Below are 17,259 nucleotides of genomic sequence, written 5' to 3'. Positions count from 1 at the left end.
CTTTCCCCCCCGACAATGAGAAAGAGCCAGATTTTAATAAGTACTAGACGGGCATGGACCCGTTGGGTCTAAATCTCCCCTGCGGGCCCAGCAACTGCGCGGCAACCCCTGTTGGGTGCAAGCCTATCCTGCGGGCCCGGCAACCCTCTCCCAACTGGACCCGTTGAAAACTCTGCCGCGGGCGCGGCAGCCTACCGTGCAAACCTCTCCTGTGGGCGTGGCAACTCCCCGTTGGGTACAACCATCTTGTTTGACCTTCTGTCGCCGCGCTGCACCACGGGAGGAAGGTCAGGTGCGGGGCACGCCGGGTCGGGTGCCGGTCCTCCCAGCAAGGGGGGGGGGGGGAGTGCATTTATTAAAGTTTATTAAGTTCATTGTTTTTAAAAGACTCCAAAGACATACAGGTTTGTAGGTTAATTGGCTTGGTAAATGTCCCTAGTGGGTGTAGGGTACTGTAAGTGTGCGGGATTGCTGGTCTGCGCGGACCTGGTGGGCCGAAGGGCCTGTTTCCGCGTTGTATCTCTGAGCTCTAAACTAAAAATGTAACAAAACTTGATCAATTGAGACTGCAGGGGATTGGTGGGTGGGGTGGGCGTAAAATTGTTGCGCTATCATGTACTGTTTTGGCTGTATTTGGGGCATGTACTAAAATGCAATATACGAATATATATATATACATACGATGAGAGTTTTAGTAATATAGATAGATGGTCTGCAGAGAGAAAGTTTTTCATTTTGCTTTTCACTTTAATATCCCCAGTCCTTAATCCATGTGCTAAACCCAAGCTGCTTATCTATTTGTGTTACTGAAAATATAATCTGATCTTGTACATTTTTGCCAAATCTCCATTGGCATTTGTCCTCTTCTTGATTCCAAGCAAGTGGAAAAAACTATTCCTGAAATAAACTATTGTCATATTGATCATTTACAGGTGTACTGTGTATAACCAAATTGGGTTAAGTTTAGAGAGGTATAGCATGCAAGCAGGTCCTAGTTCTACGTTATCCCACTTTCTCATCCCTGCACACTCAGGGCAATTTACAGAGGCCAATTAACCTACAAACCCACACGGCCTTCGAATGGGGAGGAAACCGGCATACCTGGAAGAAATCCAGTCACAGGGAGATAGTTCAAACTCCACACAGACAACAGTCGAACCTGGGACTTTGGAGCCACTATGCAGCAGCTCTATCAGATGAGTGCCACTGTGCACTCTCTCTGCAGACGGTGCTTATTAAAATCTGGAACTTTTTCCTTGTTGGGGATAAGGTTTGCAGTGGATTAGTGCCTTCAAAGACATTTGAAAGAAAATTAATTTGCAGGGGTTGAATAAATTGTTCAAAAGGAACCAACCAGAATCAAAGCCAAGTTTCTGGTGGATTCAATACTACCGAGACCAACACAGACGTCATATATTCCCTGGAATCAGTCTCTCTCCACCATTCTCCAAAACCCAAGTCTTTCACATTGTGAAATCTATATGTAATCTGTACATGTCCATGCCACAGCAGGAGGAGGGGGGGACCAAGGAAGTTGTTAAGACTTTACAAGTTTTGGCATGGAAATACCATTTTATTGTCATGTGAACACAAGTTGTCCCTGCAGACTAAAAATCATATTGCAATACAGATTTGCAATTCAATCAGCCAACATCTTTTATTGTGTAGGGAAGGTTACCACACAATTTCCATTCCTACAGCTCAAGAGAGTACCTCGTATTGGTAGACACAAAAATCAATAAAATAATCAAAACAGCACTTATCTAAATGTGTAAACAAAAAGAAAAGCTTTTCCAACTTAATTGAAGAATGCATACATCTTATCAACAACTTTCCCAATGAACTACACAAAAATTGTTTACAGCAGAACTATGCAGCATGAAATGCCTTCAATGCATTTCGTACAGCAAAGGCTGGGGCGTTAAGCCCATGATGACCAGGCTAATTTACAGTATTACTTACAAATTTTAGACTTTTTTCTGCACAACCTACACCATCTTAACATCAGCTCGGATACAAAACTTGTTACCCAAAAACCTTGGATGAATGTGCATCACAAAACGTGCAATGATCAGTTTTAAACTGGCAACACATTTAGGCATTTATAAAATTTAATGGCGGTGTGTTCATTAAGAAACCTATAATTGTTGGATGACAAAAGCTGACGCAGGAAGGAAAACAGAATTTCAAGTGACAAGTTTAGAATGATAATCCATAAGGGCAGGTTAACTACAAACCACTATAACCAATATCATAATTGGTTTATTGGTAATTCACTCATGACTTAGAGGTTAGTTATTCTCAGCAATACTCGTAGGAATTGGAAACTTCTAGCAACATAGGTATACAGAAAATCTAAAATGGCAAGACAAAGAAAAAAATAAATATTTTCACACAGGTAGCAATTCAAAGATCATTGCTTCCATGAATATACAGGGCAAAACTAGCAAAAATCATTAGGCACACAGTCTAGTATGGTACAAAGCTACAGATTGTGAAGATTCAGGTAAAAATCAAGCATATGTTGAATCAACTCATTCCTGTTTGGCAGCAGAGGTGGTATTACCTAGCTCAAAGAGAAAACCCGCACGAGGTTGTCAGTCATGCGTGGTGTGCAGTCACTTTGCTTTGTGTGGGGAGAAGGTAACAAAGTTGTTTTCTTGTCTCCATGTGGGTTTAATCTGTAAACAACATTAATCTAATTTAAAACTAGCCAAAGTGGTATTAAAATGCCATAATGGCAGCTGTTATCTTGAGAGAAAAATACACCAATTGCTTCTACCGTATTCATAAAGCACAATGTGGTGAATTGTTTTTGGACTAATTAAACACAAATTACAAAATATTATTAGCAAGTAACATCCACTGGATGAAAAATCTGCCTTTCTCAACCTTTTAACAAAGTCAACCCAACCATTCTTCTCCAACATCTATTCAATCCACCTATTGTCCAGCTCTAATTGTTCCAATCTGATCTATCCAGTCACAGCAGCGAATTAGCTGCAATGATTTCTCCACTTGTTCCTGTAGTTAATTTTGGTATCTTCCAAGAATCAATCAATGGCACAAATTTCTCCATTACGTACTGCACTTGATCCAAAATCGGGTTATACTTGCAACATGCAGCTGTCTGACCACTGTATCTCTTAATGCAGTTACCTATCTATTATTAGATTGCAATAATCATGTCCAATTCTGGATGAACAGTAACTGGGAAGACTGAAGTCATCAACTTCTGCAATCACAAACCTCATTTTCCAACTATTGACTTCTTCCCTCATCTTCGCAACCATTTAAAATTAAGAGACTTTTGCCAATCAGTGTCAGATTTGCCCTAGAGTTGAACTTTGTACCATCTATCCATACCATCTGACTCTACCTGCTTCAACAACTTTCTTCCATCCGTTTCCTATTTCTGTAAGCAATTATTTTATTGCTTCACCCTTGTACCTTCCATAAACCTGGGAACTCCCAGCATGTATCAAGTTCTGTTCGCTCAGTCTGAAGAAGGGCTCCAACCTGAAACATCATCCATCCTTTTTCTCCATAGATGCTGCCCGACCCGCTGAGTTACTCCTGCACTTTGTGTATCTTCATTCGTTCAATCTAGTACTTACAAGCTGCATTGGCTACTGGTGAGTCACAATATTAAATTTCTCATCCTCAACTTTAAATTACTCCATGGTCTCGCTCTCCCTGTCACTAATCTGATGGTTTCAGGTCCTGCGGAAATATCTTGCGTATTTGGCTCTTGAACATTTCCAAACTTGCGCACTAATAGCAGCAGTGTCATTCATCTTTATTTTTAAACTGACCTAAGTTGTTAATTTTTTGCTTCCTGATTTCCTTCCTCCTTTTAGAGATCCTCAAAAACCTAGCTTAGGCCAAATTGTTTGGTTAATTGCCCCATTATCGCCAACTTAGTACAGTACCAAACTTATGTAGGAGGGTTCCCAAAATTTGGGATTTTTTTCATGTTAAGTCACTCTTTAAAGACTCCTGTCATTAATACACAATTATTTTTGGTGGGGCAGGGGTCTTAAGGTACTTATACAAAATGATTGATTTGTTAGTCTTCCATCTATGTATTGTGAAGAGAACACAGCTGTAAAACAGTTTAATTCTCGGTCTTACATATTGAAGGGATATAGAGGGAAATAAAACACTTTACAAATGTCATGAATGGCAATACCTTAAAATTAAGAAACGATATCATAATGATGCTTACCAAAATTTACAGCCGGCCATTGATTGTTTTTACTCAAATCATTGGTTAACCTGACAGATCATTTAATTGCCTTCTCCCAAATCATAACTCTGACTCAAATTAACAGGAAATTCATGACAATAGAAAATGCTGCAAATAATCAACAGAATAAAAGATCATTGACCTGAAACATTAACTCCATCTGTTTCTCCAAAAATATTGTCTGACTTAATGAGTATACTTCCAGAAATTTCTGTGGTTTATTTTGTTCTTTCCCTGAAAATCAGAAGCAACATTCTATCTCTAAGGCAGAGGGAAACTTCAACTAGGAGCCAATTTCCTACCAATCACCAAACTATTTCCTACCAACCACTGAACTATTGTGATGAATTGACTGCAAAAATTATTCTGCTGTTATTCTCAGTAACAAATCAGGAATGGAGAGATGAGAAAAATCCTTAAAATAACCAGATGAATGTCTAAAATGGGCACTAATCAGAGTGAAATAAATGTTTATGGTCATATGAACATTTTAACATAGCTGGCGAGATGGCAATTGTGTAAATTTATGACAAAACAAAGGGGCAAGCAAGAACATTAAAAAAAATAAAGTGCACAGGGCAGTCAATTCATGAAAGACCCGATCAAGAAAAGCTTAAAGATAAATAGTAACCGTCAAAAGAAAATTGTCTGTAGGACAGTGCGGGAGAATTAGGACAAATGGACAGCTGTTGAAAATAGCAGAGGCACAATAATCAAGTGGTGTCCTTCTGCACTGAAATCACTCCCTCCAATATTTTCTTTCTGTACCTATGCAAATTATGGTAATTGCAAAGAATATTATTTACCATTATCTCTATCATCTGTTTCTAATCAAACTGCAAGCATTTGTTCATCTGCACCATTCACTGCACCAAAAACTTAGTACACCAACCTATAACTGGAGAATTCTATGTTTTAGTAAAATTACTCATAGCACTTTGCAGTTTGATTATCATACTTAGGAGGTTAATAAATATGGATCAAAGTATTACTCTTTCCCAGAAATTCTAATTAACTTAATTTCTGACCACGAGATATTAAATTATCAGCAGGGAGATTTATGCCTCAGATAGCAGATAATTATTATTTTGTTGTGAAGTAATCTTTCAGCTACTTCATTTTAGATTCATTAGCTGGTTGGAAGTATTGTTATAGATTATTTACTTAAATTCAAAAGTTGTTTTCGTTTGGTAATAGTCATAAAGCTACAAATTTCCCCCCAGAATTTGACATTGATTTTGTATTCATGGAACACAGTCAACAATTTACATTACTGCATCCTGGTATTTAAATTCTGCACACAGCTGTTGTACATTGAAAATGACAATCAGATTGAATATGGCCCACTCAACTTGAGTGGCATTTGCCATACCCATACAAATCAAAAAATGTAAAAATAAGTGACAAGTACGCTCTATCATTCTTAATTACAAGCTCCACTTTAGATAAATGTTATGACAGTAATCAAAATTTATATTGTCATTATGGATTATCTAAGAGTAAACAAAGAGAAACAGAATACTGTAATGCATTGAAGTCCCAGCTGCCTGCATGTTATATTTGCAAAACTATTGTGACGTTCTTATGACGAAGGGGATACAACATCACAAATTTGTTACAATTGCTATAAACTTAAGTAAAATATAAATACACCCTCAATAAAACATGTCTCACTACACAGTTTGCATCCCACAAGACCTGAGGACCATCTCCTGTATTCAGGAAACAGAAGTGACATTATTTTGGAGAGCCATTTTAAGCACAAATTCTGAAAACTATAAATGTTTATGTTTTGTAAAACATTAATCTTAATGATCTTTACCCTTGATGTTCCTTGGCAGTGCCTTGTTCGAGCAGTCTATTCTGGATACTTCAGGTAATTCACAAGAAAAAAGCCAATTATGCCATTTAGTAGATTATCTACAAAATACTGGTTTCTGAATAGCATGATGCTATCAATCTATTGTCAATATTCACTGCATTAAGACTGAAGAAAGGTGTTTGCAGATAGAAGTTGTAACTATTTTTAAACTTTGTAGTTTTTGGTTTTCCAGACTATACAATGATATAGCTCTGGATGATGATCTGGATGAGATTATACAATGATATAGCTATCAATGATATAGCTCAAGAATGTTGAAAAACACAATTCATTAAAAATGCTCAAAATAGATAAGGAAATCGGCTTCACTACTGCTCCAATTACTGCCATTATTATAACTTAAGTAACCTCAGATTTTACTGAATGTACAGCAATTTCATGAGCAAAAATATGTTTGACCAAGTTGATAAAGCTGACCATAGAAAAATTAGTAATATTTCAAGTTGGAATTGACTGTCAGCACTATCCACATTTAAAAACTAAACTCTGCCTACCAATCTGTAAATGGGAAGAGAAAACTGGAAAGCAATGCCAAGTAAATATGATAATAAAATATCAGACATGTCACCAAATTAAACAGTTGTACAGTCACTTCAACTATCAGGAAATAATTTTGTTTTAAATTTTGGGAAAAAGACATTCATCATTTGTTGAATAATTTCATAAGGATCCATCTGGAAACCAGATCAATACATGGAAAACCCATACCTTGTAATTTCTTTTAAAAAAAGCATTTAACTGTTGCACCAAGCGTAGTTCAACAGAACATTTCCAAAACTAAACTTTCTTAGCAATGCCTTCATCTATGGAATGTTAGAAACTAAATGAAGAAAACAGTCAATAAAATTGCATGGAGTGGCATAATTTTGCTGACAGTAAAGGTTGCTAGAATAAATCCATTCTCTCGACCCGACTCCAGAATCGGCATTATTAGCTCATTTAGGAAAGCACTGCTTTGCTTACTTAGAAATTTAAACACCCCTACCCTACAAAAAAAAAGGTCACTAATTGAAAATTGTGTATGGAGACATGGAACCACATAATACACAATATCCCATGCCAATATCCTTGAGAATTATACTGGAAAATAAAAATTACTTTTTAAATCACCCACATGCCTGGCCAGCACAACCCCTTTCTGTAGCCTTTGCCTGCGCTTTATAATTGAAGGTTTTTAACATATATTGCACAAAAGTTCAAATGCAAAAAGGTATGCTCAACTTCAAATAAAACAAACCATTGCAATTATGAATTTAAATGTGAAGAATTTGAACTATAGTATTATATCCACAATTTTGTTCTTCCCAATACAGCATTGAACATAACTTTCTTCCCCAAGTTATAAAGTGATCATGGGCAGTCCAACTGGCAAAAGCCTCAATATAAATACAGTCAAGTATTTTTCAAGCACCATAATAGTTTCTGCAATCAAGCAAATCAATCAAGCAGTCAACTAAATGTTATTCCACTGGAAATTTAGTGCGGCAAACTATCAGTACTTAGAAGCTTCTGATGTTGATGAACAACAGCAAAATAAACCTGGCAACTACAATTTAAAATGTTGCATAAGTTCAAGAATCTTTCTTTTTCAAAAAATGCAAGTACATTACACTCCACAGAGTATATGTTATTCTATTGAGCATCTTTAAGTAATTACTGGCTTTACTCCTGTTACATGCAATTCTAATGAGTGACTTTGTTCATCAATTGCATGACAGAATTGTACTACATTCAGCTATGATTACGATTTAAGGTAAAATCATAAAGATTAAACTTTTAGTGCAAAATCTCTATTTAAAAACAAATTAAATTCATTCCAAAGTATGGGGTTTATCAATGGCATTAGGGTCTGCATCATTAATTAGGATTTTTTAAAGCAAAAATATGTCAACGTTGACTGGCAATTTGTATTCATAACCAATATGCCACTAAATAAGCAAGATGAGAAATGCATTGTGATTTGGGTAGTTCATGGTAACTCGGGACAAACCATACCGATGACCACAGAGCATCAAAAGAAATAGAAAAATATTGTCAGACCGAACAGATTAAGACAGATTGGGCACTCATTAATAGGCCAAGCAAGCCTGATATTTTTCATACTGTCAGATTTTGTGTCAGCAAAACATTTCAGAACTATAGAATTCTAAAATGATTCATTTAAATACTAAATATTGGACTTATTTACACTCATATTTCCTTTATATTCTACCACAAACCTCAACTATTTGGAATGCAGCTCAATCTTTCTGAATCAGCCACATCGCAAGAGGAACTTAAGCCTTACAAAGATGAACCATAAAGAATTACTTTACATTTATGAGTGCACAATGTGGTTTAACTGTACTTGTATAGTTTGGAAACACTTGCACCTTTACTTGCACAATTTCAAGGGTTCCCTTTGAAATTGTTGCACAATTAATACACTTGAACTAGCTACAAAGAATCTAATGCCCATCTCTCTCCCTCTGTCTGCCTCACTCTCACACACACACACATACACACACAGTCATTTTGTAAAAGATTAAAAATAGATGGGAGTTTTACAACAGTGTTACCTCGTATAAACAGAAAAAGAAAACACACAATATCAAAACTTGCTACTGAATGTAGTAACAATCAAAGTCATTCATGCAATTTTCCCCTATGATGTTCAGTCTTCTAGCCTTGAGGTAAAAAATATAAAATCAGCGTGGTTGGAAAAAGCCACCACAGTTGTCCTAATATAGTGCTTCTGGTAGATTATGAAGAACAATGGCTCATTTCTCTGTGCATTTAAATCCTAATGAGTTAAATGAGTCATTCAGTGCGTTGCATCCTTTTAGCTGGTAGATTGCTGTCTGAAACAGGCTTGGCCCTCATGAGTTTATTTAAAAAAATGTAAGCACTAAGGACGTTTCAGAACGGCAGAATATGCTGGAAATGGCTGGAAAATTCATCAGCAGGTCTTATGCAAAGTACATCGTATGCTGGGTATCGTGGTGGACCTGTACAGCCTTGGCCAATGCCAGTGGATCCCGTCCGTTGCTCTGTCCAGATATGTGGCTTCCTTCAGCACTGCAAAGATCAAAAAGTTACATTTTTAAATATACAATATATCGTATTAGAAATAGTTTTAGAATGTAGTGTTTGGTATATGCAGATGGTATTAAAATGACTAAAGAATAAGACATTTCAGTTTGTGAAACATTTAATTTTCAATGATTTATCTTCTGAAATGTGCATTGCTGCTTTCTTTCAACATCCATCATTAGGAAAAGGGACATGCCTTGTATTTGGGATGTGGAGGGAAGGCCTGGGTGGGTGCTGTGGGGAATGGAATGCACTGGTCTCTAGCATGACATGTGGTGGTGGTCTGCTGGGGGAGGGGGGTTTGATTGGGGCAAATGGCTCAGAATAAACTTTGCAAGTTATTATCCAAAGTATTTTTTTTACTAAAACTCCAGTTTCATCTTTTTATCATGAACGTATATAATTAACATGTTAAAAATGACACCTTGTCAGTTTGCACTCATATCAATTGCATGCACTATAGCTAATTAGCTGCTATAAAAATATAATTTATATTTGAAGCTCAGGTATTTTACCTGTCATGATCCTTGTCGACGAGGTGGTATCTTGCTCTAAATGCAACCAATCTGGCATAATACGCAGGTGCAGGGATTGATACAGAGCGTGTGCATCGCACATAAGTATGACACAGCTGATACGTCAAAAGTTGCAATTCATCGGCTGAAAAGCAGTTGTCATCCCACAGGACATGATAGTGTGAAGGGCGACTAGTACCCTAAAGTACACAAATTACTTAAAGATCAAATTGATGGCAATGGGAACATATCTAACATTCACACCGAGCAATACAGTTACAAGAACAAAAAAAGAATCTTCATTAATTTTGTTTTGAGATTTCTGCAGAAGGTAGCTTAAACACCACTAACTTAAGAGCATGTTCAGGGTAGATAAATGCATTTACTGGTCCTTGTAGTTCACAGGACCAATACATTTTGATACCTAAGCCAAAAAGGAAGATAGGACAGATGACTAAAAGCATTAGCTTTAAAACACTTCAAAGTAAGAAAGAAGATATGTGAAGAGAGGCTTGGCGAGAGAATTCCAGTTCTTGCGTCTGGACAGCTGAAGTCACAGTAACCAATAGTGGAGCGACTAAAGTTAGGGAAACTCAAAAGATCAGAACCAAAGAACATCTAGTGCAGGCTACAGGAAGACGGTGATGACATTTTTTTGAAACTTCAGAGTCTGAGTTGCACAGCTTGGAAACAGGCCCTTTCACTCAACTCATTCTTGATGATCAAGATGTATATGAGAGCTAGTACCATTTGGCCTTGTTTGGTCCATATCCCTTTAAACATTTACTATGTCCCTGTCTAAATATTTTTTATATTCACCTCTGCAGCTTTCCTCTGGCAGCTCATTGCCTATACCTACCACACTGCGTATAGTAGTCATCCCTCGAGTCCCATTTAAATATTTTCACTCTCACCTTAAATATACACCTTCTCATTTTAGACTTCCCTAGCCGAGGAAAAAGGCTAACCATCCACTTTATTTAAGCCCCTCATTATTTTACATACCTCTAAGAACACCCTTCAGCCTCCTTGGCTCCAGAGAGAAGTGGCCCAGCCAATCCAGCCGCTCCTCATAACTCAAGCCCTCCAGTCCCAGTAACATAATTGTGAATCATTTCCGCACCCTTTCCCATTTAATGTCACCTTCCTCTAGCTAGATGTCCAGAAATGCACATAATACTCCAAATGTGGTCTGAATGATTTGTACCAAGTGTGGTCTGAATGATTTGTACAATTGTAACTTGATGTCCCAACTCCTGTACCTGACCGATGAAGCAAACATGCTAAATGCCACTTACACCCCGTCTACCTGCTCGCCACTTTAAGGAAATTATGTACCTGTACCCCAAGGTCTCTCTGTTCTACAACACTCTTTCTACAACATTCTTACCCCCCCCCCCCCCAAGTCCTGTCCTGATTTAATTTATCAAAATGCGGCCAGTATAGGTTATTAATTGCAGGGCAATGGGTGAAAAGAACCTAACGCAAGCCAGCTATATACATGAACTGAAATAGAAGGTCCGAGTATGCTGGGACAGTCAAGGCTAAGAATTACAAAAGACGGATGAGTGGTCTGACAAAGGGAGGGCTGAGGTTGACCATATTGCGGAGGTAGAAATGGGCAATCTTAATGATGGTTGACAAGTGTTCCCAGCTTATCGTGGCATTGAATAGCATACCAACATTGCAAATAGCTTGGGTCAGCCTTGGGTAGTTGCCAAGCAAAGAGATACAGTAGATGGCTAGGAATAGTGTTGGAGATGGAATAAAAACAATGGCTATGCTTTTCCTAATAACTAATTGCGAAGAAATTTCTGTGAGCCTGATAATTTAGAGTTATAACATGCTGTCCCAACTCCTGTACCTAATGCCCTGATCGGTGAAGCAAACATGCCAAATGCCACCTTCATCATGGTCTTCCTGGACACTTTCAGGGAACTGTACCTGTACCCCAAGGTCTCTCTGTTCTACAACACTCTTCAGCACCTTCCCATTACCCTCTGCACAAAAGAGAGATTGAGAGATTGAAAAGGGATCAGTTGGGTTTTGTCAGCTCGCAGGTTGAAACTGACTTTAATAAAAAGCTTATAAATGAAGGAGTCTTGTTTTCATGCGAATACACGAACTAGTTTAAACTATAAAAATTTAAATCAGTTTAAAAACCAAGGAGGCAATGGGCATTACTGTACCTGAATTCCAGCATGGCTACAAAGGTAGAAATCAAACTCGGAAGGATGGGTGATGGTGCTATCAACAGTTGTGCCAGCAGGAACATTGCCACTTTTACCCACCTGTCAATTGAGCAATAAAAAGGTTAAGAAAAACTATAAGCTACATGCAAACAATGAAACGAACAAAAATATTAGATGAAATAATTTTATTTACTGCCTATCACAACCTGTGAACACAAGGTACTAGACAAATAACCAAACACTTCTGAAGTTTGTCGCTGTTGCAATTGAAGTAGTCAATATGCATACACCAAGGTCCAACCAGAACATTTTAATGAAGTTGGTTGAAGTGGCACAATTTTTTGCTTGGGAGACTTGATGTCCATCACCCAGAGTGTCTTGGCAGCACCAATGCTGATCGAGCTAGCTGAGCCCGAACATAGGTACCAGAGTGGACATCCTCATGGCAGTGCTCTGGCTATTTTTACGAGTTTCATGAATGATCTTCCTTCTATCCCAAAGTTAGGAAGTTTGCTGATGATTGCACAATGATTAAATCCACTGGCAACTCATCAATGAAAGAAGCAGTTCATACCCAATTTCAACTAGATCTAGAGAGTAGATACACAAGAATACCAGGTCCTGCTGGATCCCCTCAAAACTGTACACCATCCTGAACTGTTCATGCACAGCCATTCTTTCATCGTTGCTGGATCTAAATCCTGAAACGCTTTTTCCAATACCATCAGATCAGTATCTTCATGTGCAAGACTGCAGCAGTTTTACAAGGCTGCTCTCAAAAGGGAATTACTACTGGCTTTGCCACCAATGCCAAGAGCCCAAAAAGAAAATTGATCATTTTAAAACACATTCTTCAGTGACCTGTACAAAAATGAGTGATATTCATTTGAACCCTTACTACTCAATACTAAAGGATATACCACCGCAGTGGCGCAGCAGTGGAGTTGCTGCCTCACAGCGCCAGAGACCTGGGTTCAATCCTGACTACGGTGCAATCTATACGGAGTTTGTACGTTCTCCCTATGATTGCGGGGGTTTTATCCAGTTGTTCTGGTTTCCTCTCACATTCCAAAAACGTGCAGGTTAATTGGCTTCTGTAAATTGTCCCTAGTCTGTACGATGGAACTTGTGTACGGGGATCACTGGTCGGAGTGGAATCAGTGGGCCGAAGGGCCTGTTTCCATGCTGAATCTCTAAACAAAATTAAACCATTACTATCATGACCAATAGTTTCTCATGTATTTCACACAAAAATCTACAAATTTGCCAAATACAAGTTGTGATTGAAAAATGATTGGAAGTATCAGAATTTCCAAGAGATGTCATGGAAGAGTGATCAGGTAGGAACAACAGGATTTTCATCTGCCTCTCTAACACTTCTGTTAGGTTGGGTTAAGCAAATGATCATTCTTGTGCTGTACAGTTGAATTTCATAATTGGAAGTTATGGAACTAAATGCATGGTACCACATTGTATCATATTTGAATAGAAGAACACCTACCCTTTCACTTCTATCAGCACAAAATAGTCGCGTATGATGTCGTTTCTGAACAACAAGGTACGTTATGCCAGGTCTGTAGTCCTCCTCTAAACTAATACAGGCTTTTCGAATAGCAATAAGCTCAGGCCAGGCAACCTAGATGGAAGTTCAAACAAAAATAAAATTAAGCAACAACTGAAGCAGCAAGAATATTCAATTCTTCTAAACATTACTGTCTTTAAATGGACACACAAGGACTGCAGATTCGAGAACCTTGAGCAAAATAACAAGCTGTTGGATTGAGTTGGTCGGTCAGTCAGCATCATCTGTCCATTTCGCTCCACAGATGCTACCTGACCCACTGAATTACTGACTTTTTCACTTTTCAGCAGTATTTTCCTTGCACGCCCACCCCAGCCAATTCTTATTAACAACCTGCATCCATATAATATGGCCCAATGAGAAAGCAGAACAGTCTAAACTGCCCAAGTTTATTTTCAAACGGTAAATCACCTGATTTCAAACCTTCAAAACCAAATATGCATAGGAATTTTGGATTAAGAAATTTTGTTTCAGCTCATCTACTAGTTGAATTACTGTGAAAGAAAGCTAGATGATCAGATATTTTCCTCCGTAATAACCAACATAGACGGCAAAAGCTTCAGATTTATTGCTCAACATAAAATATAAAAGTTCCTGAAATTTATCAGAGATGGAACTGCAAAGAGTTATATAAAGCATCCCAATAACCACAAATACAAACCTGTTTCATCTGTCCTTCAGATACTCCACCCCTGTAGTAGATTATACGCGTTGGCTTGAAGCGGGTTGATTTGTAAAACTGGATTAGAAGCTCACGCACCATGTTGGACAGATCCTGGATTACCTCTTGACTAAACAGAAGTTCCTGAGATGTTTCTTGCCTCGATGTCTGCACACGAACAGTTGCACAGTATCGACTAGGGTGTCCATCCATACTACCAACCACCTGGAAGACAAATGAACAACTTAAACCTCTAATCAATAATACAGCTCTGATTCATAAACGAAAATGTCAGTTTCTGAGGCAGCTGTGGATGAAGAAATTTTCTTTGAATATATTTTGATATTAGTAAATGGATTACCCAAAATCTAACCATGAAAACTTGCTAAAAGGATGTCAAACTCGAGCTACAAATATACTTGTTTTTACCCTTCTCCCGAACACACCTTGCACACCACACAGCCAATTCAGGAAGAACCTATTGATTCCATAGGTTGTGATTATTGATATTCCCCCCCCCCCCCAAAACTAGAGCCCACATAGCTGTCAGCTGGGAATCTTGACTGTATTGAGTATTTTAATCTGCCATCTCTTCCAAGTGAATCTGTGATACGAGAACCCAAGATGTCAATTGCGTGCAGCAGAGATTGCTGATACCTAACATGAATTCCATGATCATCTTGTAACACATTTTTCAACCAGATAGTGTGCTGCTTGAATTTTCTCATGCCTTCTATCTATGCCAGGTTAAGAATGTGCAAGTTTGCCCTGTTGTTGTATTCTGAGGAACCTAAATGTTTCAGGTTAATCAACATTTTCCAGTTCTGTCAGATTTGGATTTCTAATATTAAATGGAACTTACTGCTGCAATTGAGGGCTTCTTGCCATCTCCTGCTGGTGGGTGTGTGACATCTGCTCCCAAAAAGATGACTGGCTGCTGGAACACAGATGGTCTATGTACAACAAAAGAAAACATATTTTAAAACACTAGGTGTCAACAATGAAATACCTCATCAAGATAACTTAATGATTCTGTAGACTAACACATTATTGAAAATATATCCCTTCCCCATCACCATTAAACATGGTTCTAGATGATTGGAAAATTGACAATATTACCCTGCTGCACAAGAAGGGAGCAAAACAGAATAGTGGGAACTATAGGCTGGACAGTCTGACTTGTGATTGGAAAGATTTTAGAGTCCATTATAAAGGATGAGGTACGGAGTACTTAGAAGTTCATGATAAAATAGGCCGAAGTCAGCATGGCTTTGAGAAGGGGAGGTCTCGCCTGACAAATTTGCTGGACTTCTTTGAAGAAGTAAATAGCAGGACAGTCAAAGGATTCAGTAGATGGTATATACCTAGATTTTAAGAAAGCCTTTGATAAGGTGTCCACATGGGAAGCTGCTAAGGAAGATGAGAGCCCATGGTATCAAAGGGCAGATACTAGCATGGATATCAGTTTGTCTGGACGGCAGAAGGCAAAGACTGGCTATAAAGGAGGCTTTCTCTGGTTGGATGCTAGTGACTAGCAGATTTCCGCAGGGCTCAATGCTGGGGCTGCTACTTTTCAGATTGTATATTAATGATTTGGATGAAGGGATTGACAGCTTTGTGACCAGGTTTGCAGATGATACGAAAATAGGTGGAGGGGCAGGTAGTGTAGAGAAAGCAGGGGCTCTGCAGAAGGACTTGGGTAGGTCTGAAGAGTGGACAGAGAAGTGGCAGATGGAATATAGTGTAGCAAAGTTTGGAGTCATGCATTTTGGTAATAGGAATAAAGGCATAGATTATTTTCTAAATGGGGAGAGAATCCAGAAATTGGAGGTGCAAAGGGGCTTGGGAGTGCTGGGGCAGGATTCCCAAAAGATTAATCTGCATGTCGAATCGGTAGTAAAGAAAGCAAACTCAAACCTAGCATTTATTTCAAGAGGTCTTGTATAAAAAAAACAGGGATGTAACGTTGAGGCTTTATACGGCACTGGTAAGGCCACATTTGGAATATTGTAAGCAATTTTGAAGAAGGATGTGTTGGCTCTGGAGAGGGTCCAGAGGAGATTTACAAGAATGATACCAGGAATGAGTCGGTTAACATAAGATGAGCTTTTGACAGCACTGGGCCGATATTCGCTGGAGTTCAGAAGAAACGTAAAGGAAAGTGAAAGGCTTAGAAACATAGAAAAATAGGTGCAGGAGTAGGCCAATCGGCCCTTCGAGCCAGCACCGCCATTCAATATGATCATGGCTGATCATCTAAAATCAGTACCCCATTCCTGCTTTTTCCCCATATCCCTTAATTCCTTTAGCCCTGAGCTAAATCTAACTCTCTCTTGAAAACATCCAGTGAATTGGCCTCCACTGCCATCTGTGGCTTCTTTGACTTTCATTGGCACAACTTTGGTCCTCATGTTGATAAACAGCAATAAAGGTTTCCAACGGTAATGGAAAGACTGGAGGAAATACTAGGTGCTGAGAGCTCTTGTACCTGCGTCAAGGAAGCAATTAAACACGCCTTAGCAATTACAAACACCTGTGAAGCCATGTGTCCCAAACATTATAGTGCCCTGAAATGGGGGAACTATGTATAAACACTGCTGTAATTTCTACATGGTGAAACCGAAATGTATAAAAATGGCCTTTATTAAAATCTGACAATGTGCACTTTAATCCTGTGATTTTTTCTATTACAAATCTCAAATTGTGGAGTACAGAGGCAAATAAATAAATGATGGGTCTTTGTCCCAAACATTATGGAGGGCACTGTACGACCCATTCTTTCATCATATGTCAGTCCCGCCATCCCGGGAATTAACCTGGTGAATCTATGCTGCACTCCCTCAATAGCAATAATGTCCTTCCTCAAATTAGGAGACCAAAATTGCACACAATAGGTCTCACCAGGGCCCTGTACAACTGCAGTAGGACCCCCTTGCTCCTAAACTCAAATCTTCTCATAATGAAAGCCAACATGCCATTAGCTTTCTTCACTGCCTGCTCTACCTGCATGCTTACTTTCTGTGACTGATGTACAAGCACACCCAGATCTCGTTGCACCTCCCCTTTTTCTAATCTGACACCATTCAGATAATAATCTGCCATCCTG

At 38.6% G+C, this 17,259-nt stretch overlaps 1 protein-coding gene across 1 annotated transcript in view; it reads right to left on the bottom strand.

The window, feature by feature from the left end:
* Positions 1 to 1,499: 1,499 nt before the first annotated feature.
* Positions 1,500 to 17,259, bottom strand: part of ago4 (argonaute RISC component 4) — a 54,133-nt gene continuing 38,373 nt past the window's right edge. Inside the window, exons 14-19 of the mRNA XM_078423272.1 lie at positions 15,016 to 15,106; positions 14,154 to 14,378; positions 13,412 to 13,546; positions 11,908 to 12,009; positions 9,719 to 9,918; positions 1,500 to 9,188 (exon numbers count right to left, since the gene is read on the bottom strand). Of these exons, the coding sequence (XP_078279398.1) occupies positions 9,080 to 9,188; positions 9,719 to 9,918; positions 11,908 to 12,009; positions 13,412 to 13,546; positions 14,154 to 14,378; positions 15,016 to 15,106 (862 nt within the window). The 3' untranslated portion in view covers positions 1,500 to 9,079. The remainder of the gene's footprint in view (positions 9,189 to 9,718; positions 9,919 to 11,907; positions 12,010 to 13,411; positions 13,547 to 14,153; positions 14,379 to 15,015; positions 15,107 to 17,259) is intronic.

Source organism: Rhinoraja longicauda, chromosome 27 (genome assembly GCF_053455715.1).
Source record: "Rhinoraja longicauda isolate Sanriku21f chromosome 27, sRhiLon1.1, whole genome shotgun sequence".
Lineage (NCBI taxonomy): Eukaryota > Metazoa > Chordata > Chondrichthyes > Rajiformes > Arhynchobatidae > Rhinoraja > Rhinoraja longicauda.
Note: the sequence above shows the minus strand (reverse complement) of the source record. Positions and strands in the feature narration are given on the sequence as shown.